Source organism: Acartia tonsa, chromosome 8, assembly GCF_053477335.1.
Source record: "Acartia tonsa isolate MP-2025a chromosome 8, ASM5347733v1, whole genome shotgun sequence".
Lineage (NCBI taxonomy): Eukaryota > Metazoa > Arthropoda > Copepoda > Calanoida > Acartiidae > Acartia > Acartia tonsa.
This window is the reverse complement of record NC_137267.1, coordinates 33,122,357-33,148,483: the sequence shown is the minus strand read 5'-3', so window position 1 is coordinate 33,148,483 and position 26,127 is coordinate 33,122,357. Positions and strand designations below refer to the sequence as shown.

The following is a 26,127-nucleotide window of genomic DNA, read 5'->3' as shown; positions in this document are numbered from 1 at the left end:
GAAGCTCTTTATAGTGCCTATAAAAAATGACGTCATACCATACAAAAGACAAATGATAGGCCAATAAACAGATTAAATTACCAATGGCAGGTCATTATACATTCTAATTGACCAATGGTTGTCCAGTATTACGTTATTTTTAGGCACTATAAAAGCTTCTAAGCTGAGTTCAAAATGCTGAATCGATTTACAAGTACCTTACCTAACCCTTCTACGTACCTAACCCTTTATGGATTGATGAATTGATTTTTAAACAAAAACTTGACCTTTGTCTAAAACCAAACATCTTTGAAGTTGAGTTTAAATATGGAACTAAGAAAAGAATGTAAATAGAAAAATCTAAAAGATTCAAATATCTAAATACAGAACAAATGTAAAACAGCATTAACTTACTTACAGAAAAGCCTCGCAACCAAAGTGCAAGTAAATGGTGAAATCTTATTAAGATTGAAACAAGGATGACAACGTTCAGATGTAGCAAACTCATTAAAAAAAAACAATTTGAATTTTGATAGCTGACACATAATCGGCATGCCGTGATTAAAATTTTGTTATCTGATCAATTTGGTCCTAACTGACATATTATCGTTATTACGATTCTCTAATTGAAATGGAATTTTTTTATAGTGTTATCAAAAACATGCATACTTTAATAGTTATTTCTCGCATCGTATTATTAACGGCTTTCCGCGGATGTAGAATGTACAATTATAAGATTAAAACTAGTTTTTTTAGCCCCGAGGTGCAAGAAGGCACCGGCTAAAAAAACTGGTTTTAATCTTATGATTGTACATTTTTATATTCGTAGAAAGCTGAATATAATACGATGCTAGACATAGTTTTTTCGTATGGATGAGAACCGGTTCCTATCCACCGGATTCGAATGAATACGAGAATACTTATTTCTCGCATCGTATTATAAACGGCTTTCCGCGGATATAGAATGTACAATTATGAGATTAAAACTAGTTTTTTTAGCCCCGAGGTGACGAAGTCACCGGCTAAAAAAACTAGTTTTAATCTTATGATTGTACATTTCTATATTCGTAGAAAGCTGGATATAATACGATGCTAGACATAGTTTTTTCGTATGGATGAGAACCGGTTCCTATCCACTGGATTCGAATGAATACGAGAAAAAGTTTTAATTGCTCTTTAATTCTGGTTATGTATCTACGTTGAAAAGTATAAAATGTTGAAAAATGCAACTTTGATTAAAAAACAAAAATTCTTTAGTAACAACGAGATATTGTGAAAAAGTGTATGGGTAAAGTAAACTATAGAGTAGCATTACTGCTATAAAAGGGTAGCATCAAAGAAGATGAACCTAACATAATTTGTACATTTTTCAGATTACCATTGGAATTTTTTGCCACTTCTTTTCTCGCTCCCCATCTATTATTCCAATCAGGTATCTAAAGGGATAAGACAATGTCCAATAAATCGAATTACATCCACATTGACGATACAAAAAACTACCCCGTCTTTAGATTACAATTTGTGGTTGCAACGTTCAGAAACTCAACTAAATGAATTAACCAATAAAAATTCTATAAAAGTCCCCAAAGTTACTAGGCCAACGAATAAAAATCGTTATGATGAAACTTTGGGAACTGGTTTAATAACGAGCCCAATGTCCCCTCCCTCCCTGTATTACAATGCTCTGGTGCATGACCCTAAAAATTACTACCAGAGATCAGAGCACCATAATCTCATTCTTTTTAGGAGCTCAGCTACTCTTCTATCTATTTTAGTATTTTATTTTCCAGTATCGACTCGAAAACGATTGATATCCGATGGATTAGAACTGGTTTTCAGCCATACTGAAAAATTATGTAAAGCATCGTATTATAGACGGTTTTATACGAATATAAAAATTTACAATCATAAGATTAAAACCATTTTAAATTTTATAATTGTAAATTTATATATCCGCGGAAAGCTGTTTAAAATACGATGCGATAAATAACTATTACGATGTAGTTCAAGTTTTATTTTAAAAAACGATCCATTAGAGAAATAAAGTTAAAATCTAAATTGTAGGTTCATATTTAACAAGAATTTTATAATTAATTTAGAAAAAGATAAAAATTTATTTTTTTAAAATAGTTTATAATGACTGATATTTAATGTAGAATTATGTTTCATATCTTGTGCTATTTATTATTTTAAATCTGTTCAGAAACCTCATCGATTCAAATTAGATTATTCTATGCAAATAAAGGTTTCATTGATTTAAACAATAACTTACAAAGACAGTTTTGGACATATCTGTTCCTTGATCATTTTCGCTATGGAAAGGAGGTGCTTACACCTTTAATTTTCGTAAACATGAAATCTTTCTAACACTAAGTTTCCCAATGCCCCCTAAAGTATTTTGGTATTAATAGTATTTAGACATTTTATTTTCAAGACCTTTTCAATCATACATTAATTTTCCAAGACATAAAAGAAGCAATATTTATCCATATGATTATTCACTATATTATCATTATTGGAAAAGAAATTAGTAATATTTCACAGATTTTCAAATATTACAACTTACAAGAAGTCCAGCAATAGCAACAATGATATATGCTAAAAGTGTGTTATTTGATTATATTATAAGTCATAGGTCTTACATTTTTAAGAAGAGTGCCCTTTGAACTAAGAAATCAGTTTATTTTCTTTTTTTCGAAAGAAAGGATAATACTTTTAAGATAGATTAACCATTGAAATATTTCACTTAAATTTCTATTTTAAAACAAAAGTTTATATATAGTAGCATGCCCCCATACCTCTTCAGGCTAGTGGCGTACCTACTGCATTAATAGAACCATAATCTTTAAAGATCATTTGTTTACCTAACCTTGCATTAGCCATAAAAATTTTAAATACCTTCCTTCCTCCATAATTGTAAACCTAATCCTTTTATCCCAGGCAGGGAATGGACATTGGGATTTTTATTACAATAGTCCCCAAAGTTTTATGATAATGCTTTGTTATTCGTTTTGTTTGGGGACTTTTAATGAATTTTGATTGGTTGGTTCTATAAGTTGAGTGTACAAACGTTTCAACCACTGAATGTAATCTACAGAAGGGATAATTTTTTGAATCATGATGTGAAATGTACATCAATTTATCTGTCATTGTCTTTAGATCCCTGGATTTTAAACTATATGGGAATGCCCGTCACCCATCTTCCCACCCACCCACACATTCGCAGTAGAGTTACAGGGATTGAACCGTGGACAATAAATAATTTTCTCAGTTAATGTGTAAAATTCCGTCTTTAGTAACGTATTTAAATTTGAGGGGGGAGGTGGAGATTTAAAGAACATGACATCAGTTTATGTATTTCTTTTTGATAGATCAATATTAGAATATATTCTCGGTAAAAATGGACATTTATGGATTTGATAGTACACAATTCCTTAAACAGTGTGTCATTTTTTGCACAAAAACCCCATTGAAATTTTTTAATTTAATCAAATGAAATTTAATTATTTGCTTGCGAGTTAAGCGGATATGATGCGACACCAAACCTTCAACTGAACTCTAGTGAGGACTGATGTGTGAGAAAGATGATTCCTTAAGATTATCAACTTATCAACACTGAACCAACCTCATACTGCCTAGGGTTCAATTCTTAAAATTTGGAAGATTTTTTACAATTTGTTTACACGAACTTTTTTCCTAGCTCGGGAGCTTCGCCAACAGAGATAAAGAAAAAGTATCAGTAGGTAGAAAGGGGACATTGGTCCATTAATTACACTTGTACCCAAAGCTTTATAATCAAGTTTTCTTGTTAGATGGCTAAAAAACTTTGAGTACTTTCGCTGAATCCTCAATGATTGGTTTAATCAAGCAGTGTCTAAACGCTTAAACCAAACATTTTAATGTACAGAAAAGGGTTATTTGGTTATCAACATTGGGGGTGTAATCCAATATATCTTTCATTACTTTATCACTTGAGCGATTAACCGGAGGGGTGCGAAACAATTATGGGGCGAAAAGGTTAATGTTAAGGGGATTATCGACACCCCTCTATCCACCCACACCATTGGTTTTAAGAATCAGACTTTAAGGATAGTAAAGATTTCCACCCATAAGAATGAATTCACTAGACAAGTTAGACCAAACATCTGTACAGGGATTCAGAGATAGGACAATGGATGAAAATAATACTATTGTGATATTTTTGCCTTGACTAGTGACTAAGCCCCTAGAGATTTCTAAGGGCACCATGTCGGGGGGTGGGCTCATTTTTATTGGGATGGTGGTTACAACGTCCCCAAAAAATAGTTTAAAAACTTCCCTCCACCTTCGTTGCAATAAGCTTCGTTGTAAAGAGAACCATATCGGTTCAGCGGTTAGCGAGATCCTTCGCTGCTGACAAAAAACTTACTACTTTATATGATAGGATAGGATAAAACCTCTATCCCTGGATACTTATCAGTCAGTACAATCTATGATAACATTTTATTCTTAATCTTTTCAACATTTACAACTAATCTTTACATAATAATAATAACTTTACATTAATACATACAAAAGTTTTAAGTAAATAATCTTAAAATCAATATAACATAGAAATACTTTTTCTGACAGTAAATTATCTTACTAATATGCCATGAACTAACAATAGGTAACAAATCAAAGGTATACAAAAGTACAAAAATTATTTTCGTGATTTTTGGACACGGATAGGACTGTGGAAGAAATATTAATCTTACCTCAAACAAATTATGTTTTTTCCATGAAAAAAATACTTTGAATTACATTTCAATCAACTAAAATTAAGTGTATATGAATATATTTAAGCACCGTTGTAGAAAGTTAAGTAGAAAGCTTCTTCAAAATCCGCCGAATTATTTTCCAGCACCGCCGCCAGGTTTAGGTGCTGGCATCCATGGTTCGATCTTGTCCTCATCAGGGTTCTTTTCAGCTTCTTCCAGTGCTTCGGCTTGGGTTCTAGAAACAATTGCAATTAGAAAAACAAAAGAACTTATACCATTGTTTAATGCGTCTGAGGAAGATATTTTAACAACGCAACATGGAGCCAGACCTTTATAGTAAGGCACTAACATTCCAAGTATTGCAAACAACCAACACTTTGACTGAATAACATTTGTCCTAACTGTTGTGCTGCATGAAAATGTTTTGCGCCTTTTTTTTAGGCCAATGTAATCTCTCAACTCTTAATTAATGGCACGCATCTGAGATAACAGCAGGTCAATCTTCAAGGTTAATAGTGACGTGATTTGGGCCGCGAATCAAACCCATCACATCGGGTTTATTCTTAAGAACTTACTTTATGAAACCATATTTATGTCCCTCATCTAGAGCCTTCTGACAGATAGATTTTATTTTCTGTAGCAAAGGATTAGGTGTTGCATTTCCAAGATCTAAGTTTGCCTAAAATAATATTCAAATTAATATTTTCAATAATGTTATACAGTTGTTTAAATTACGTGTAGGGTAGTGATTTCAATTATTGATAAAATTTAAAAAAAAACTAATTTTAAATAGGTATCAAGTATAAAAACAATTTTTATATTTATTTATTAAATGAATTAGAGTTCAAATAGTATTTCTTCAGATAAAGATATTCTAAATCAAACCATATAACACTTCATATGATAATTTCAACCAATAGGTTTTAGACTTCTAAGCAAATAATTAAGAAGTCCTTGTATAAATTGAATACCTGTAATATATGGGCTTGTAGCAATTCCATAATTTGGGTTTCGAAGATTTTCTTGGCAACCACTTCTCCAGCCTATAACATAATTAAATTAAGGATTTTTTAAAATCTTTGAAAATAGTGATAGGATGTATGTTTGTCTCTTTATGTGTTTCTTTAGATCTTTAGAACATTCACTTATATATATATTATACCCCTCATCACCCTCCCCCCAAAAAAATCTCTTATGCAGGGATCTAAAGGGATAGGACATTGGCCGATAAATTGATGTACATATAATACACAAAATTATCTCTTCTGTAGTTTAAAATTACTTGTTGAGACCTTTGAAAACTCAACTTAATGACTAACCAATCATAATTCGCTAAAGTCCCTAAAGTTGTTAAGCCAACGAATAAGAAAACTTTGGGGACTAGTGTAATAAACAGTCCATTGTCCCCTCTCTCTCTGCCTCTTACGAAAGTAAATGTTTATAAATTTTAGCAAATTTTATTAATTCTTAATTTCCAACTAAAAACAATCTTCGAATGAAATTTATACTTAAGCTTACCCTGATCATTGTCAGTCCTGTTCTACAACAAAATATCTAACCTGAACCATATTATAGATGATAACAACTCCACGAATAACAATTTCATAATCTGTATTCGCCAGGCAACTGAAAAATTCAATAATATTTGGAATTTTTAAAGGTAAGGTTTCGTGATTTTATTTGGAAATAAATGTAGGGATTATTATTGTTGAGCGACTCTAAAAAAAATCAAATTTAGCCTTGTAGAAAAAGCTGTCACGTAGCACAATTGAAAGAAATATCATAACCTAATAAAAAGTTAAAAGGTAATTTTATTACAAGGTAAACAAATAAAGGCAAATGGCGGTTTTATGTTAAATATAGATATTTATAGATTTTACAAGAGACTAGACTTCGTATTTAATTTTTCTACGAAGCTATATATTAATATTTAGTTGATCTTTCGGAGATTTTTATTGATGCACTTCTAACCTTAAATACTAGATTTTTCAAAATAATAATCACACCTCTTCTTACTACAAAAATCTAGGATTATAAAAAAACTTACTTCAAAATACAATCTTCCCATTGTGTGCTGTCAAAAACCTTCTCACAAATCTTGTTACTCGTCTAAATAAATAAATGTGAATAAAAAAATTAAAGTAATTTTACCCAACCCAAACAAGCGCGATAATTGTTTATTTGCAATTCATAATTCATTATATAGAAGTAACAGAACCTAGTTCTGTCTGTGTGTACCGAAGGATCTCGATAACCGATAAACCGGCATGGTTCACTTTTACAATATTGCTTCTAAAAGGTACTGGGAAGGTTTTACAGCTAATTTGGGGAAGGGTGCTACTATCACCCCAAGATATGTCAACCCGTTAAAAAAAATTCCCCCCTGACACATTGTTTTTTTTAAAGAATCACACAAACAAGGAACCAACTACCCTTGAATCTAAAGCGATAAGACAATGGCCGATAAATCAATGTACATCCCCAATGATGATACACAAAATGATATACCCCTTCTGTAGATGAAAATCAGTGGTTGAAACGTCTGAACACTCAACTTAATAAAACAACCAATCAAAATTCACTAAAGTCCCCAAAGTTGTAAATCCAACGAAAAAAAAACGTTATTATAAAACTTCGGAGACTATTGTAATAAACAGCACATTGTCCACTACCTCAGTAAGCATGGCTAGGGCCCCAGCAGCTGCCTTGATAATCTCTCCGTCATTATCATCTCCGCACATCAACACACAATACTTCACTTTATCATTGTTACCCTCACAGCGCTTCACCTAAATAGAAATATAGTTAATCAATGACCGTAGAAAACTACCTATGATAAGATTTATTAGGTGTATTTGACAAAGTTGAAAAAAAGTAGAGCCAGACCTTTGTAGTGGGTCCTAACTCCTAAGGCACCGACACTTAATCTATATTGCAAACAACCGAACCTTTGATTTCATGACATTTTCTTAAAGCCCTAGCTATGCATGGCAATCCGTTGCGCCGAGCCAAGGTATATCCCAAGGAATATCCCCTACAATTCTCCATACAATTAATGCATCACATCTGACATAGCAGCAAAAGGTAAATTTTTAACGCAGCTTATACCAAAAACGAAATTTATTCGGAAAAAAATCACGTAACCTTTACGTGATTTTCAGCTGTCTTTGGTGTGCAACACTTTTTGGACGAGATTAGAACCCATCACCTTCCTAAGCGACGAGCAGATGTTTTGCTGGAGTCGCAGTGAATACCTGGTAAGGTGAAGAACAAAGGTTGGTCCAACACTGCACAGCTGCTCTACGAATCAGTGGATGGTCTTCAAACATGTAGTTTTCAATAGCTTGGATATGGTCAGTCTCTTTCAATATTCTTAATCTTAACATAAAAATAAAGATTAATATACATAACTTAAGTAAAAACAATTATCATACTTTTTATGTTTATATTTAATTTGAAGTCGGATAATGAACTGTTGGACTGAATAAGTTGTAAGGTTAATGTTCATTTGTCAGAATATTTGTCACAAAAACATTTGAGATGTTTAACAATAGTTTTGGCAGACATGTGGACTAATTGAAAAGTTAATTTATGACCATCTTTCTGTATACTAGTTTAGGTTTTAATCTATTTTCCAAGAAGGTATGACACACCATCCCTACATCCTCTGGTGAATTAGAAGCCATTTTGTTTATATCAAGACGAAAAAACAAACAACTTACTACTTCAATATTTTGAAGTAAAAAAAATAGGGTTGGCAATCCGAATCCGGAATCCGTCAATTTTTGGACAAATTTGGAATCCAGAATCCGAATCCGGAATCCGCTATTTTAATAGCGGATTCTCAATTGTTAATTAAATTTTTCACAGTAGCTTTTCATACATATTTTAGGTTAGGTTAGGTCGAGTAAGGGTTAGGAAATGAAAATCTACTGTGAAAATATGAAAAAATAACCGCAGCTTTAGATTCTTCCCAGTACCCGGTAAAATTAATCCCTTAATTTATTTTAAAAAAGGCCTTTTAAAATATTGCTAGAATCCGGAATGAAAAATCTTGAATCCGTAAGAATCCGAATCCGGTCCAAAAATTGGACGGATTGCCAACCCTAAAAAAACTTTACCTAACTGCTTCGTTTAAGGTTGCAAGATTTCCCAAAGCCATCAATGCTTCAAAGTTTTCTAAAGCTGCACAGTCAGGATCTAAAATATATAATATTAAATAAACAAGAGCAATCAAGTTCATGAGTAGCACAGCATTAAAAGATTACAATAGTTTAGAAAATTCATCCTCTAAACATAAAGGGAAAAATATCATTTTTCCTTATATAAAAATATAGAATATCTGTCTGTCTGTGTATGTCTTTAGCAAAGGATCTCGCTAACCGCTGGTTCTTATCAGTGAAGCTTTTTTAAAGTCCAGGGAGGGTTAGAAAAAAATCTCCACCCCCCCTCAAAAAGTTTTTTTTTTAACTTTCTTGTTTAAAACTGAAATTGGAAGTGGGAGGTTAATTCCCCCCCCCCCCTTCCCCTCTTTTCTATAAAAGCCCCTGGAGGCCTCTAGGGGGACGAATTCCAACAACAAAAGGGTTGTTACCTAAAATCTGACAGATAGGTCTGATAACATCACAGCTTCTCTGTCCAGGGAAGGCAATAGCTGGATCCTGTCAAAATGTTGTTTTTACAATACGGCAAAAAAAACAAGTTAATAATATTTTTTTCTTCAGGAAAAGAGAAAAGTATTAACATATATTTTTAAAGTATAATCAATTCCTTAAATTATAACAACATTTATCTTCCCATGTTTGTATATAAATTCCAAGAAAACCTTGCAGTATATAACAAATCTCAGGGAATTTCATCATTTGTTTGGTCACCTTGAGAAGTACAAAATATTTTACCCAGACCTTAATCTATCAATCAAAAACCTAGACCTTAAATAAACTACTATTGTAAAAACATTCCTGTGTTATTCCAACTCTGGACAAGGCCTGTGCAGCAAACTTCTTGCCCTTGTCAGTTCCCTCCAGGGCCATGTTGACCAGCACCTTGCTGCCGCCCTGCTGCACGACAAATCCACGCAGGTCCTAAAATCATGTTCCTTTATAAATTTATCAAGTATTCGCCAAGAATAATGTATAGCCAACAAGCAAGGGGGGGGGGGGGGGGGGAAGTTTGTACACTTATAGGAAATGAAATTCAGTACCAAAGTTTGGGAGGGTCGTATGGGCTTGTTTTTAAAGTTATCAACCTAATTCTTTTTGTAGGCTCTCTTACATGACTTGATATACACGTATTTCTTTGAAAATTGAATTTCGGTACTTTCCTTCTAGGGGCTTGTGGAGCAAAAGACCCCCCAAAACACTAAAAATATGAGTTCTGACCTTATTTTTAAAGATATCGACCTGATTTTTTCTTTATAATACTTTTTTAACATACCCGAATCAACGAACCATTACAGATTTCATTTTGGGACTTTCCTTATAGGGGCTTGTGGAGCAAGAGACCCCCAAAACACAAAAATATGAGTACTGGGCTTATTTTTGAAGATATCGACCTGATTTTTTTTTATAATACTTTTTTAACTTAACCGAATTAACGAACCATTACAGATTTCATTTTGGGAATTTCCTCTTAGGGGCTTTTGGAGCAAGAGACCCCCAAAACACAAAAATATGAGTACTGGGCTTATTTTTGAAGATATCAACCTGCTTTTTTTTATATAAAAGTAATATTTAAACATAACCGAATCTACGAACCATTACAGATTTCATTTTAAGACTTTCCTTCTAGGGGCTTGTGGAGCAAGAGACCCCCAAAAATCATAAAAATATGAGTTGTGGGCTTCTCTTTTAAGATATCAACCTGATTTTTTTATATAAAAATACTATTTTAACATAACCGAATCTACGAACCATTACAGATTTTATTTTGGGACTTTCCTTCTACGGGCTTGTGGAGCAAAAGACCCCAAAAACACTAAAAATATGAGTTCTGAGCTTATTTTTTAAGATATCAACCTGATTTTTAAAAAATAATACTGTTTTAACATTACCAAATTAAGAAAACATTACAGATTTCATTTTGGGACTTTCCTTCTAGGGGCTAGTGAAGCAAAGATTCCAAAACCACTAAAAATATGAGTTCTGAGCTCATTTTTAAAGATATCAACCTGATCTTTTTAAAATAATACTTTTTTAACATAACCGAACTAAGAAACCATTAAGGATTTCATTTTGGGACTTTCCTTCTAGGGGCTTGTGGAGCAAAAGACCCCCAAAACACTAAAAATATGAGTTCTGAGCTTATTTTTAAAGATAACCTGAGAACTCAATTTATGTTGTTTTGGAGGTGTTTTACCCTACTTTCCCCTAAAAGGAAAGTGCCAAAATAAAATTATTAGTGGCTACCTAGTTCAAACATGTGAAAAAAGTTTTCATGAAAAAAATCAGCTCAATATCTCTAAAAATATTTTTTGGGGGTCTTTTGCCCCACTAGCTTCTAGAAGGAAAGTCCCAAAGTGAAATCTGTAATGGTTTCTTAGTTCGGTTATGTTAAAAAAAGTGTTCCTAAAAAATCAGGTTGATATATTTAAAAATAAGGTCAGAACTCATATTTTTAGTGTTTTGGGGGTCTTTTGCTCCACAAGCCACTAGAAGGAAAGTCCCAAAATGAAATCTATAATGGTTCGTAGATTCGGTTATGTTAAAATAGTATTTTTATATAAAAAATCAGGTTGATATCTTTAAAAATAAGCTCAGAACTCATATTTTTAGTGTTTTTGGGGTCTTTTGCTCCACAAGCCCGTAGAAGGAAAGTCCCAAAATGAAATCTGTAATGGTTCGTAGATTCGGTTATGTTAAAATAGTATTTTTTTATTATATAAAAAAATAAGGTTGATATCTTAAAAGAGAAGCCCACAACTCATATTTTTATGATTTTTGGGGGTCTCTTGCTCCACAAGCCCCTAGAAGGAAAGTCCCAAAATGAAATCTGTATTGGTTCGTAGATTCGGTTATGTTTAAATATTATTTTTATATAAAAAAAAAGCAGGTTGATATCTTCAAAAATAAGCCCAGTACTCATATTTTTGTGTTTTGGGGGTCTCTTGCTCCAAAGCCCCTAAGAGGAAATTCCCAAAATGAAATCTGTAATGGTTCGTTAATTTGGTTAAGTTAGAAAAGTATTATAAAAAAAATCAGGTCGATATCTTCAAAAATAAGCCCAGTACTCATATTTTTGTGTTTTGGGGGTCTCTTGCTCCACAAGCCCCTAGAAGGAAAGTCCCAAAATGAAATCTGTAATGGTTCGTTGATTCGGGTATGTTAAAAAAGTATTATAAAGAAAAAATCAGGTCGATATCTTTAAAAATAAGGTCAGAACTCATATTTTTAGTGTTTTGGGGGGTCTTTTGCTCCACAAGCCCCTAGAAGGAAAGTACCGAAATTCAATTTTCAAAGAAATACGTGTATATCAAGTCATATAAGAGAGCCTACAAAAAGAATTAGGTTGATAACTTTAAAAACAAGCCCATACGACCCTCCCAAACATTGGTACTGAATTTCATTTCCTATAAGTGTACAAACTCCCCCCCCCCCCTTAATCTAAAAAAATATTTGGGGGCAGATTTTGTGTTGTCCCCCAACGACAGCTGAAAATCACGAAGAGGTTTCGTGATTTTTCCCGAATTAACTTCGTTATTGGTATACATTATTATTTTACTGGTATCTTAGTTTATTGTTTCTAAGTGTCTAAACTTTATAAAAATACTCTGCAAGTGTAATTATCAAATATAGAGTTTCTTTAATGAATATCAGAATTGCTTATCTACTAGTCATTTACTCAGATACATACAAAAAAATTTACCAAATATTTTGCATTAAGAAACATGCCCTGTTTAAGCTTTAAAAAATTAGTCAAAGACTTTTAATTCTAATCCAACTAAATAGATCATGCATTTGATTTTATGAAGTTATTGTACTTTTGGATTTAGCAAAGTGTTTGGCTAACTGACAAAATGCATATCTCACCAGAGAGAGAGAAGGGACAATAAGCTGTTAATTACACTAGTCCTCAAAGTTTTGTAATAACACTTTCTTAATCGTTGGTTTAATAACTTTGAGGACTTTAATGAATTTTGATTGATTAATTCATTAAGTTTGGTGTTCAAAGGTAACAACCACTAATTTTTATCTACAGAAGCGGTGATTTTGTATATCATCTTTGGGGATGTAAATCATGTTATCAGTCTTTATCTTATCCCTTTAGATCCCTGATAACATTTTACACGTCTTTAGCATATTATTTCACTATTTGAATATGGTTTTGTAAGTAAAGTTCGTTCATGAACATAGTACTGTTAATAATTCATCTGAATTTTAAGCAAGGGAAGGTTTAATGTGTTTCTATTCTAATTTGCATGTCCTAGATTAATTATAAATAATAGAAATATTATGAAAAACAATGCAAATATAACAAAAGACTTGTAACAAAAATAATAACTCCTCATCCAAACAAAAGAATTGCAGTTATTCCAATAAAATGTTTGATATACTTATATTGAGTACTATACTCAATTATACCTATTATACACTTGAAAAATAAGGATTTTGGATAAGTGAGCAATTAGAAAAAATATTTTTTTTCCACTTTACAATTAAAGAACAAAACTTATTTTAGGAATTTAACCCTTTCTATTAAGTTCACATTATAAAGAAAAGTTGACAGTGTTCAATTACATAGTTTTTGAATTCCTCGTTTTAAATTCTGTTAAATTAACTTATGAAATAAGTTTTAACAAATAATGTTATGTAAAAAAATTACAATTTTAAATAAACCATTACCAATATATAATAAATTTTCAATATAAATTCAATACCTTAACAAAAGCTTTTTTCCTTTAATATTCTATTTATAAAAATTCTTCAATATTGGACTAAACCTGCTATAATGATGTTATAATAGTTATAATTAAATGTTATATAAATGTTTAGTTGATATTGAGTGTCTGAGAATGAAAGGATACCAATATGTTAGGCAAGTGGCATGCCTTGTTTTCATCGGTATTTTTGGTTGGCAGGTAAAGTCTGAATACATTTTAGAAATGAAGGTAACCTATTAATTTGTAAGACTATAGAAAAAATTTGATTTTGATTTACATGGCTGATATATATGATGGTCAGCTGAAATTTTCAGTGAATCCAATATATGACTTACTTGGACCATTAATCTAACTGTCATGCATACCAAGACATATACACTTTTGTTTAGAGATGTTTAATTAAAAAAAACTTCCAGGATAGGATAATGAAAGACAAATGATCCTCCACTAAAAAGTAAAGTTAATATAATTCTGCCTTTGAAAGCATTACATATTTAGGCAAATGAAGACTTGTACATTAACAAAACTGGCATTTTTTAATGTTTAAGTTTAATGTTCCCTTCCTTACTGTAAAACATCACACTCATAGAGACAACTTTTATATTTGAAATTTAAAAAAATTGTTGATTAAAGGATAAACAAAACCTGTTATAGAAAATCAACCTTAGAAAATAAGTTTTACTTATAGTAGTATTTCTCGCAGCGTATTATAAACAGCTTTCTGCAGATATAAAATGTACAATTATAAGATTAAACCAGTATTGTTAGCCCTGAAATACCAAAGGCACAAACTAACACAAATAGTTTTAATATTATAATTTTACATTTTTATATTGGTAGAGAAACTGAATATAATACGATGCTAGACATAATTTTTTGTATGGATAAGAACTGGTATTAATCCACTGGATATTAATTGGTTTGAGTGAATCTAAAATATAATTATTGTATTTTTTTAGTTGTACAATGCCTGCACCCATCTACAAAATGGAGATTATGTGGACACTACCCAGGTTAATAAACAATTTTTATCTTTACCTTAACAAATTGTTATTTTTTACAAATGGAGGGGGGCAGGGATTTTAATTTGACTATATGTAATAAGTTTGGCTCCATGGACCCAGGTAAAGAAACAATCATCTTTCTTTTTTTTAAATCCGTTTTTCCTTACAAATGCCAACTGCTAATTATTTACTTTAAATATTACAAGATGGTTAATTACCCAATACCCATCTCTCTCCCCATAATTCTTTTTTTTTAATAATGTAAAATATTCAATGAGTTTATATTTTTGAGACAAAACAACTATCAGAAATGCCAGCTCCTCTGATTACAATCTGCAGACAGGACCAGTACAACAAGGAAAAACTTAGTGAGTTCAAATACTTCTACCCATTGAACTTTCTACAGGTAAATATTTCAAAGCAAATATGTTTTCTAGATAAACCATTTTATTTGTAAGTTAGATGTATGTTCATATTGATATGGGGAAATACAGTTTACTTGGCTGCTTAAATATTCATAAACTAATGTGAATATTAGTATGACAAATGTCATCTATGTTTGCTGTTGTTGTGATTACTAGGTATTCTTTAATCTTGTGGATGCTATCTATCATCTTTGTTACATATAATTTTAATCATAGGGAAAGATTTCTGAACCCCAAAAGGTAATATCCTGGGGTACCCACATGAACATGACCTACAACACAGTGCTCAGAGACATCCTGAAAGGAAAAATTGGAAGTGGATACCGAGTTACACAGGGTAATGGTCTGGGAAACAGTCCAGTCAAACTTGAAAGAATGTTTATTCCATTGCTGGGAATTTGCCACCAGGTCTGTTCATATAAAATTGTTCAAATTGTATACATTTATTTAAGTAAATACTTTACAGGTAACTGAATTTTTGACGAGTAAAAATCTGGAAATCGGATGTTCTGAAAATGAAACTGAATACCATGTGTTCATTACTGATCCTTACAGACAATACAACTATGCCGTAGATTTTGCTTCACACCAAGGGGATAAGATCAAATTCAAAAAGGACGTTAAGACATACTTCTATAAAGTCACACCAAAAGCAACTAAAAGCAGGTCTGCAGATGGTGGTGACTGCTCTGAGAATTCCTTCAAAGAATGTGTACAAAAGAACTTGGAAGATATTTTCCTGCCTGTACTCTCATGTATACCACCATGGATGTCAGACGAGAAGCAATGTAAAGAAACACTTACCAATTCAACAATTTATGAATACATGACCAACTCAACCAGGTTTGATTTCATTCTAAATATTTACGAATTACAGTTCATTTGTGATTTCTAACCTGCCCTAAATAAACATATTCAGGGAATTCACAACCAACTACATTGAACCAGAGCTAAGGTTTTCAGAAAGTGCTATCACACAGGGTTGTAAAACACCTTGTCTCTCAATTGATTATGATGTTAGAATTAAGGTAAGAAGAGTTCATTAATTGCCCTTATCATGTTCATCTAAAATATCATAAGTTCTTTAAGTAAATTGTATAATTACTAAATCATCTAGGGTAGTTCAACTCCTATTACACTTGGCAAAACCTTCCCAGTAGTGAACATTGAGTTCCAGCAGACAGTGACTGTTCACTCCCAGACAAGCACATACACATTCTTCAGGATTTCTTATATGATTTGCTAACTTTGCAAAATGTAGTTTTGATATTTTTTTTTGAAAGAAAATGTTTAAATACTATTGCCATTGATATAATCATCACTTGTCATGGTTTACTTAAGAGATTTGCATTATTAGTTCTAATTCAAACTCTGTTGATTCAATAGTCAGTGTTTGAATGCAGTTGACTAGGTACTTAGTGAAATCTTAACATATTTTTCGTGATATTCTGTAAAGTTAGGTGAAAGCTTCCAGTCAAATGTGTTTATTTGGTCAAACTATAATATGCGTTTGGTCACAATTTGAAATAAGAAAAATTTGACATAATAAGCGCATTTGACTGAAAGCAACTCTATGGAAAACCGCGAAAAAAATGCCCCCCTATGTTGCTATTACAGTTATGAGTAATACATAGGTACCATACTTGCAATGGTCAGATAACTTTTTTTTTGTACAAATTGGCAAAATCATATTATAACTTATGATCAGCTTTGTTATTGATGTTGGCAGTTCCTTGGGTTTGTGGTTAGGTCTCAGCATCATCAGTATCATGGATCTTTTCATCGAGGTTGCTAACAAGATCAAGGTATTTTTACTTTTTTTTTATATTTGTATGAAATTAGTATTAGCATAAGGGCAAAGGCATAAGGGTTATGTAACATATAAATCATTAGTCAAATAGGTAGTAGATCCATTGGCTTTATGTTGGGCTTAGTGTACAGACAACCAACTCTTTAATTTGATTAATCTTGTCTGAAAGTTCTATTTGAACATCAAGATTCTAAATAGTTTTGTCACAACACCAGCAATGAATGGATACATAAAATTTTAGGATATTATGGAAAGCTGCTTTCAAGAGGAGCCAGAGAAAAACAAAGCAATCAGAAAGAAGAGAATGAGTTCAGGTTCTGATAAAGTTATCCCGATCAAGTTTGATTTTAAAGATGATGAGTAAAACATTGTAGGGAGGGAGAGGACATTAGGTGATAAACAAATACCCCCCCCCCCCAAAAAAAAAACCCTGAAACTTTTGTCCTTCAACAATCAACATTGTTAGAAGGAAATAATATTTTCTAACTTTCCACCCAATAGTTCTAAAATAACAGAGGACGAATTGTGTTGATAATAATCGGGGAGAAGATTTATTTATTATCCTTTATCTTTTTCTTAATTATAAGATTTATCATTATTTAATGATATACCTAGTAACCTAAGCGTGTTTGAAATAAAAGTTTTTCTATCAAAAAAAGTGTTGTCAACTAGTGCTATATGTCAAATATTTATAATCATATAAGACATGTTTATTTTATAAGTGTAAAACTTTATAGGAAAAACTCTTTAGCATAACAATTGAGTGTGTTAGCTTCTCTTTTCGGACTTAGTGGAATGAAAACGTTGTTGACTTAGTTATAAAAATGGGGTCGGGAAGTAGGTACAGCTTCATCTTCCGTTTGAAGCGAAGCTACATGATGCTAGGGGCACAGCTGGAAGTATCAATATCATACCTGTTGAGAGCAGACAGCGTTCAGTACTCGACAAATCAATTCTTTCAAATTGTTTGACTCAGTCTTTGATAAAGCTGAAAAACAAAAATGATTACTTCCAATCAAAGAAAAGCTTTAAAAGAAATAAGAAAAACATAAGAAAATAATTTTAAAAGAGATTAAAAGCGGCTGTGATGGGCCAATTTTCATGGTACGACTGACATACAGACAGACAAACTTTTTAGAGCCTGGCGCTCTTATTACCTACAAGCGCAGAGGTGATTCCCATGTTGCCAAGAACATTGATTCTTTTCTCAACAAAATCTTGATCATCAAGTTCATGTTCTTCAGGAATATGATGTTTAGCAAACTTGGCCAGCTCCAACATCTCTGGATTAATCTCCTAAATTAAATGTTGTGTTGACTGTAGTTGTCTCATATGACCGCTAGGGGGCTTGGTGTCGCTTCGGGTTCTAGACCTCTCCACTTACCTTTAAAAGTACTCTTCGTCTTTTAATTATGGTGTAAAGCCGTCCATTCACCTGATAGACAACCAACCCTTTAATTGCATGACTTTTGTCTGCAAGTCCTAACTGTGCATGGTAATGAGTTGCGCCTGTTTGTGGGCAAAGGCATTCTTCCTACTCTAACTATTGTTGTCACGCGCCTGACATAGCAGCCGTAAGAACCATTTTTAACGTCTCTCGTATGATGCGGTTCGGACCATACTCGAACCCGACACATAACCATTAGCAATTACGCTAATGCCGTGAGTATATTTTTCTAATATACGGTTATGATGAAGTAAAGGAATGTCAGGTGTCCCACTAGAACCGTCTAATTCATGACATGCAGGCAAGCACCACTCACACTCACCAACTAAACTCGCTACTTTATATTTTTAAACAACTTTAAATAATTTCAAGCTTACAACATGCAAACATTTTGAAGAACTAAAAACTTTAATAATATCAGATTTTAAAAAATTATGCCTAGACTTTAAGGCTTTAGATTGTGTCTGAGTAAAAGTTTTTTTTTGCGAATTTACCTGTTTGTCAAAGCTGTTAGTGAGATTGACTAAAGTAGAAACAACTCCAAAAGCAACATTTTGTTTTCCAGTCTTTCCAAGCTCAATCAAGGCCTCTATAGCAGCCTACAAAGAACACAATTATTGATTACTATTTTTTATCATTTTAATGTCATTATTAAGCTATGACAAAACAGTGTACTGTATAGGTAGTCAATACAAGTAAAAATTTTAACTACTGAACTAAAGCAATTTTTTACATAAACAAGGCCAAAAAAACAATAAGCGTGAAAATAGATGTAAGAGAAAATTCCTGATATTCCAGTTAGGTTTTCACCGGGAATGAGAAAGTTTCTGGCTTATAGAGAAGTTATACCTAAAAAAATTGTTCATTTAGTTAAAAAATATTTACCCTGTCCTCAATGAGCCTTTCTTTAACATCCGCATCCATAGTAAGGAAAGAAAATCCCTCGGCTGCCCACCTACGCAGATCATCGTCCTTGCCAGGATTGATCAGAAACCTGCGACACGCCTCTGCCAGCTTGGTCGAGCTGCCGTCGGCAAACGGACGCAGACTGGCGTCTGAACCGCCGCTTGCACCAACTTTACAGAGACCAACCAAGGCTCTAACCTAAAATATTTTAAGAAAGATTTTAAAAATTATGAAGAAAAATCTACGATTTATTTTAATTTCTTTAGGATTATTAGAATAAATGTCTCATAACTTTACCTTTATATGTTCATTCTTTGATTTATAGAGTGACTTAATGATCTCAAGTCCCTGGTTGACAATGGCTGTAGCATCCTTCTTCTTATTAGCAGCAGCTGTGATAGCTTCACAAGCAACAAGCTGCTGGATATACTCATCAGATTGTGCCATTACCAACATCATTTGAAGAACTCCTTCCTGTAATGTACAAACATTTATGATTCAAATCAACATATTTCATCTAATTAAAATTCAACGACCTTGGTGAATTTTAACGGTTCATGCCAAGACGTGGTTTTTGGCATGAATTAGAACTCATCCCATTTCGACAACGGATCACCGGTTTTATAATTGTTTTCCATTATAGCTTCGAAACCAAATAATATCCGGTGGATTAGAATCATGTAGAGAATCATATTACAGAAAATTTTCTATGAGATGATGCGATAAATAACTAGGTATTCTCTATTTAGAAAAAAAATTTGATTTTTACCTTAAGCAAAGAATTTCCAACTTCCGGGGCGTTCTGTAGGAGAGCAGTTATGGCACTCACCAGTCTTACTTTACTGTCTATACTAGGATCTCTCAATTGTTCCTAAAAATAATAATAATCTGTACCTTTCCAAGTATTTTTAAATTTACTATGGTTTAAACTGGAGTCTAGACGAAAGTTAGCAAAATAATTAAGGTTTAAAAAAATCTACCACACCGTACGCCTTACTACATGGCTTCAAACATTAGGTTGAATATATAATGCAAGGTAGGACACATGTCATATTCTCGACAGAATTAGGTGAAAATGAGTCAACTTTAGTTGGGAGTATGGGTCTGATTTGTAATGGTGAATCATCTATAAGACTTTGAGGCTTATAAAAGTCCAAGCCTCTTTACGACCGTAAAAAAAGTTTGTCTGATTTTTAAAAGCATATATAGGTACTTGAATTCTAAAAATAAAAAAATAAAGATATTTAAACACAATACCTGCACGTAATTGTCGACAAGTTCATTGAAAATTGCCCTTCGTTTGTCATCATACATTTGTTCATAGAGAAAAGCAAAGGTTACACCAACTATTGTTTTTGTGGATTCTGTTATTTCCATACTACTCTCATATCTAAATAAATTAAGAACTTTTAACTTCTAAAATAATCTTGAATGTACAGTGTGTTTTTTTTATGAGAACTTTTTTGAAAGCAATTTTACCCCACTTATAGTTATCAGAATTTATTGATTAATGGCTTATTTTCTTCGTTTTTTAATGCAATTAATGGAACATTAAAAAAAATTTCAGTTTTTTTTATTAAAAAGTGCAGAAAAATCTAAAATTCAAAACTTAGGTGACGACATCTAAAAATGGGTTTAGCGCATTTTTCTAAAGCTCAAATCTTCTACCCTTTGCAAGAAAAAAATTGGATTTTCAGTAGTTGACTTTGGGGGACCAGTACTCCCTCCCTGATTGGGATATGGCCTTCAAACTTTGATATATTCTAGTAAATGTCCCCAATAGTATCTGTATTAATTTTTAGCTCTATATCTCAACATTTTGTAGCCATTCTTGCAAAAGGTAGAAGATTTGAACATAAGAAAAATGCACTAAAACCATTTTTAGATGTTGACAACTAAGTTTTGAATTTTACATTTTACTGTACTTTTTAAACAAAAACTGTAATATTTTTTGTTTGTTTTATCAATTGCATTAAAAAACGAAGAAAATAAGCCATTAATCATTAAATTCTGATAACTTTAAGTAGGGTAAAATTGCTTTCAAAAAAGTTCTCATAAAAAACACACTGTATTTACATCAAGTATAGATTAAGCTAGTTATATCTTCATATAAAAGTGATATAATGTCTTAATGCATGTCTGAATTAAAAGGTCAAACTAACTTTTGGACTTATAATATGGAAGGGTACCTTAAACTGTAGTAGATGATAAGATCAAAGCAGATAGTATTGAAATGAAATTAATAAAATATCTATACAGTATACAGTATACAATTTTAATTCTTTTAATTGATAAACATTAACCCCAATAAAATTCTCTTTTCAAATAAAACGTCAAGAACAAACAAAAAATGTCTTACTTGAAGTCCGGATGTGAGATCTCGCTGGCGACCTCCATGAGCCTGGAGTAGGAGTCGGTCTCCAACATTTTCTCTGCCCAGTTCAACTGGTCGAATGGGCAGTTCTTCATTATCATGTTGATCAGTGCGTCCCTAGCCTCGCCTAGTAAAAAAATTCTTTAAAAAGGACAATATGTTCCGCATCAGCAACATTATTGAAAATCTAGAAACATATTTTTTTTTTACAGGAAACATATTCATGGAAAAAATTTTCCATCAAATTTTCAAACTTGTATTCACATCCACTCTATGATTTGTTCATGTTCATGCTGACCTGTAATTGTTCTTGAAGTAACATTGAAGCAGATTACTTTCATCATATTATTCAACTCAAGAGAATTTCCCTAAAAAAATAAAATATTGCCAAAAAATTTGTTATTTTAACACACAAAAATTTGGTTAACTTGCCATGTTTGTCCATATGTAACGCTTTTTAATCAGGAATAGTTATTTATAGAAAACTGGATATAATACGATACGCTACATGGTTCTTATCCACAGGATATTAATCGGTTTCAAAGCGATACTGGAAATTTGTACCTTTTATAATTTTGTTTACCTTAATAATTCTTTCCCTTTCTTCTTCATCTGCCCTCATGTTTTTTCTTTGTTCGGCAGTGGACCTCCGATTTTTCTTCACTTCTTTCCATTTGTCACTATATAAAGCATACAAACTAGTTACCTAAGTTTTCATGAAAGCATAGACAAGCATTTCATTTTGTTTCTGAAATATTTCTGAATTTGTCTCAATAATGCCCTACTAAAAAGACTTCATTATAAAAAATAACAACAAAATTAAAATTGTATACCTATATCAATACCAAATCTTAAAAAATCAAATGAGTTTACCTTAAATGAACAGCAGATAGTGAATCCAGAATACATTGAATAACATAAGAAACAGCTGTAATAGTTTCTTCATCCTAAATTTTATAAAATAATAAGCATCTAATAGTAATTTGCTGTAATATAGATTTTGGAAGGTTCTTTTCATTGAACTACTTCAGTTTCAGTAAAGCTTTACATGGAGTCCAAGATAGTTTAAGGCTTTTTTATTTCTAGATAAATGTCTTAAAATACCTTTAAATACAGAGCTCTCAGATATTTGGTGCTAAGTCCATAATAATATGTACAATTCTTTCAAAAATGGGGAAAAACAAGATTTGTTATTATAAAAACTGCCTTTTTAAATGACTCACCTTTGAATTTAAAGCATCTAAGAAGAAGGGAACACCAGCAGAATTTAAAATATTCTTTGCTCTGTCTGCTCCGGATTTAGACAAGTAACCAAAAACTCTAATCAAGGAAAGCCTAAACAAATAGGTAAATTAAAGAAACAATTAGGTTTAAAATTGATTGATGTGTATTGAAATTAAATTAAAATAATTTTTTCCTGTTATTGACAATAAATCCTTTAGTACTACCTTGATAAATTAAGAAATTTAATTTCATATGGATCTTTAAAACCTAGGTAGGGAGATGACAATGGGCTCTTTATTACAGTAGTCCCCAAAGTTTTATAATTACGTTTTATTATTCGTTAGCTTAACAACTTTGGGGACTTTTATTGAATTCTGATTGGTTGGTTGATTAAGTTGAATGTCCAAACGTTTCAACTAATAATTGTAAACTACAGAAGGGGTAATTTGTGTATAATCATTGGAGATTTACATCAATTTATCAGCCAATGTCTTATCCCTTTATATCCCTGTTTGAAACCATCATAAAATAGAAGATGCAGTGTGACGCGTAAACTTTTTATGGGCGAGCTCAACAATCTAAAAAATAACAGTTATATATTTCTAACCTTATTTTTGAATTCTTGTCCACCTTCATAAGCTTGACAATTTTGGGGACAGTATCATTTTTGTACAAACAATCAGCACCAGCTTTTTCCTACAGAGAATAATATTGAATAAAATGAGTGCGTCCAATTTTTGAAGATACCATAGAAAGTTGTGATAATAATAAATAAGTTTTCAGGCCATTTGCATTGCAGAAGGAATTATATTAAATAAACATACAATCCAAAAAAGCAAAAAAGTTGTTTTGCTACCTTTTAAAAGTGAATTGAAGTGAAAGCTTAGGTGATTCCAAACATAAAAAAAACGCACAAACCTTAGCAAGGACGACCATATTGTCAGCAGCCTTTTCTCTCTTATCATTATCCTCTTCGATGTTGAACACTAAACAAAAAAACATGTATAAACTATAAACAAACTCACTTAAAATGTTGAAAAAACCGTCCAATAAAAACATAGACAATTAAAATTAAAAAGGATTGAGAAAACGAAGTCTTAAGGAACTCATTGTTTATTCAAAATAGATTTTTAAACATGAAAGCTTTTGTACCTATATTGGCCATTTTTTCTGTTTTGCTTTTCGTTGTTGACATTTCATCAAGTCTTGCTTGAACATGTTTGTGGAGGCGAACAAGTATCGGTTCTATACTTTTATTCTTCGGATCTAAAAATAAAGACAAAATTTATTTTTAATAGAATTTGCCATAAATAGCAGCGTGTTTGTTTAAACAGATTATTAACTGCCCTACCATCTCGAAAGGAACTATTAAAAGATATTTTCGCCAAATAATAAAACTTAAATTATAAGGTAGGTAGTTAAGTTCAGAGAAAATTCTTATAGTTACATATCGATTTAGATAAATTTGTCTTTAAAAATCAGACACTTACCAACATTATGAACAGCCTTAGCATCTGCATAAGCTTCTTCAAATTTACCTAAAGTAAAATAAAAAATAATAAATATAAGTGAAAAATTGCTAAAAAGAAATTATAGCATTTTATTCAAAAAGAGGGTTTATAGATATATGTCTGAATCTATAAAATAAATAAAAATCTTACCAACGGCCTCATAAGCCTGGGATCTTCGAAATAAAGCCTTTGGGTCATTTGGCACAAGATCTAGCGAATTTTTACAATCCTAAAAATAGAAAAAAATAAATCTTATTTTCTTTCTAGAGTTGAGAAACATTTATCTTTACACATTAAAAAAAAGGCGGTGTAATTTAAGGATCCCCCCCCCCCAAAATTTTTTTTTTTTTATAACATTGAAATTTGGTAAGTATGGCAGTAACTTTAATAATTTTCAATATAAAATTGTGATAAACAGCTGCACCGAAAACTGAGTTTTTGTTGCTATTTAGATAAGTTTGAATGTTTAGTTACAAAAAATGGAATATCTGCCCCCCCCCCCCCCTCCTTTACAAAAAAAGATGTGTACCTGAATGGCACTTTCATAATCTAAATTCTTAAGATGTACAGCTGCCCTGTTCTTTAGTAGAACAGCTTTATCTTTATCTTCACTACTAATCTCCAATCCTAAAATAATATCAATTGAAGACAAATTATTGAATATTATATTTTTCTAACAAAAGAAAAAGAAAGTACCTAATGAAGATTACCTACTAAGCTGTGGATTTCAAAACCATGAAATGGTAAAAAGTAGGAATGTCAAAATAAATAGAAGGAAAAGACGATAAAATTTAGGTCTGTAGTATCTCAAATCCTCAATTGTAAATCAACATTTAAATTTGTTACTTACCTTTGGTATAGCATGCTAAGGCTTCTATGAGATCATCTTTCTTATAAGCTTCATTACCAGCTTCTTTCAGCATAAGTGCGTCGGGTACTTCACCACTAACACTTTGAGGATCTTTTTGTTGTCCCATGATTTAAGACCTAAAATATAATATTGGTAATTTATTTCAGCTACCGGTTACCAACTAGAAAAATAGACAATAATTTTTTTTTCTCTAAAGTTAGAATACTACCTCTAAATTTATATGTATTTTTTTTTAAAATAAGAGCAATCTAATAAAACGGCAATTTTAAGATTTTTTACTTCAGACGATATAAAATCTTACTATTTTACATGAAAAGATCGATGACTATTTACCTGTAATTTTTGAAACTTAAAGGAAGTAGGCGTTAAACTGACGAAACGTTGGCCCCAAAACGGATATATGGGGTACTTTCTACAATTTCTAGAATATTCAAGCAATTCTAATAATAATTAATGTCAAATCAGCAAAAATTATCATATTTATGAAAAGGTAAATGCAAAGGGAAAAGTGAAAGTTGATACAAACTGTCTGCTAGACATTAGTCATGTTTTGTTTATTTACATTCGTCCGGCGCAGAACAAAGTTGCCAAAAACGTTCTGAAATTCTTCTTACAGTAAAAAATGAGTAATTTAATAAAATTTGTTTTCTACGATAATTTTAAGATTTAAAGAATATTATAAGAATATTCATGCAAACGTTTAAAAAAAATAAATATAGCTAATAATATTAGTTTAATAGAAAATACTTTTTGGCAACTTTAATTTGAGCGCAAATACCGCGTTATATATTTTGAACAAGGTGACAAACACTTTTAAAGTTGTTTTTAATTAAATAATAAAATAAAAAACCAAGCATTAGAAGTCTATAAAAATATAAAATTGTATCAAAATCTAAAGATTTGTTAAATAGTTTTAATCTTTATCATAAACTATTTTTAAGATTTAAAAAGTAAAAAAT

General features: G+C 31.7%; 2 protein-coding genes across 2 annotated transcripts; one reads left to right on the top strand and one right to left on the bottom strand.

Annotated features, from left to right (window-relative positions):
* Positions 1–4,442: 4,442 nt before the first annotated feature.
* Positions 4,443–25,768, bottom strand: LOC145326755 (protein unc-45 homolog B-like). The gene is made up of 30 exons (XM_080170156.1): positions 25,502–25,768; positions 25,148–25,284; positions 24,827–24,924; positions 24,448–24,526; positions 24,277–24,324; positions 23,939–24,052; positions 23,705–23,772; positions 23,394–23,482; positions 22,786–22,897; positions 22,436–22,509; positions 22,146–22,242; positions 21,861–21,930; positions 21,548–21,689; positions 20,446–20,578; positions 19,958–20,059; positions 19,486–19,662; positions 19,168–19,386; positions 18,777–18,881; positions 17,993–18,131; positions 17,750–17,823; positions 9,684–9,802; positions 9,313–9,383; positions 8,840–8,918; positions 7,973–8,096; positions 7,391–7,507; positions 6,766–6,827; positions 6,278–6,344; positions 5,690–5,761; positions 5,294–5,397; positions 4,443–4,953 (listed from the first exon to the last, which is right to left on the bottom strand). Exons 2-30 carry the CDS (start codon positions 25,272–25,274, stop codon positions 4,851–4,853), a joined length of 2,985 nt encoding a protein of 994 aa, XP_080026282.1. The 5' UTR covers positions 25,275–25,284; positions 25,502–25,768; the 3' UTR covers positions 4,443–4,850.
* Positions 13,715–17,493, top strand: LOC145325517 (uncharacterized). The gene is made up of 8 exons (XM_080168496.1): positions 13,715–13,794; positions 14,556–14,609; positions 14,893–15,006; positions 15,242–15,433; positions 15,492–15,868; positions 15,945–16,053; positions 16,143–16,830; positions 17,077–17,493. Exons 1-7 carry the CDS (start codon positions 13,729–13,731, stop codon positions 16,269–16,271), a joined length of 1,041 nt encoding a protein of 346 aa, XP_080024622.1. The 5' UTR covers positions 13,715–13,728; the 3' UTR covers positions 16,272–16,830; positions 17,077–17,493.
* Positions 25,769–26,127: the final 359 nt, after the last annotated feature.

Coding starts and splice junctions, on each gene's coding strand:
- LOC145326755 (XM_080170156.1), bottom strand. CDS start 25,274: ATGGGACAACAAAAAGATCCTCAAAGTGTTAGTGGTGAAGTACCCGAC. Junction 23,483..23,704: donor ATATGGTCGTCCTTGCTAAG/GTTTGTGCGTTT, acceptor TATTCTCTGTAG/GAAAAAGCTGGTGCTGATTG. Junction 19,663..19,957: donor TTGGAAATTCTTTGCTTAAG/GTAAAAATCAAA, acceptor TGTACATTACAG/GAAGGAGTTCTTCAAATGAT.
- LOC145325517 (XM_080168496.1), top strand. CDS start 13,729: ATGAAAGGATACCAATATGTTAGGCAAGTGGCATGCCTTGTTTTCATC. Junction 15,434..15,491: donor TGCTGGGAATTTGCCACCAG/GTCTGTTCATAT, acceptor AATACTTTACAG/GTAACTGAATTTTTGACGAG. Junction 15,869..15,944: donor TACATGACCAACTCAACCAG/GTTTGATTTCAT, acceptor AAACATATTCAG/GGAATTCACAACCAACTACA.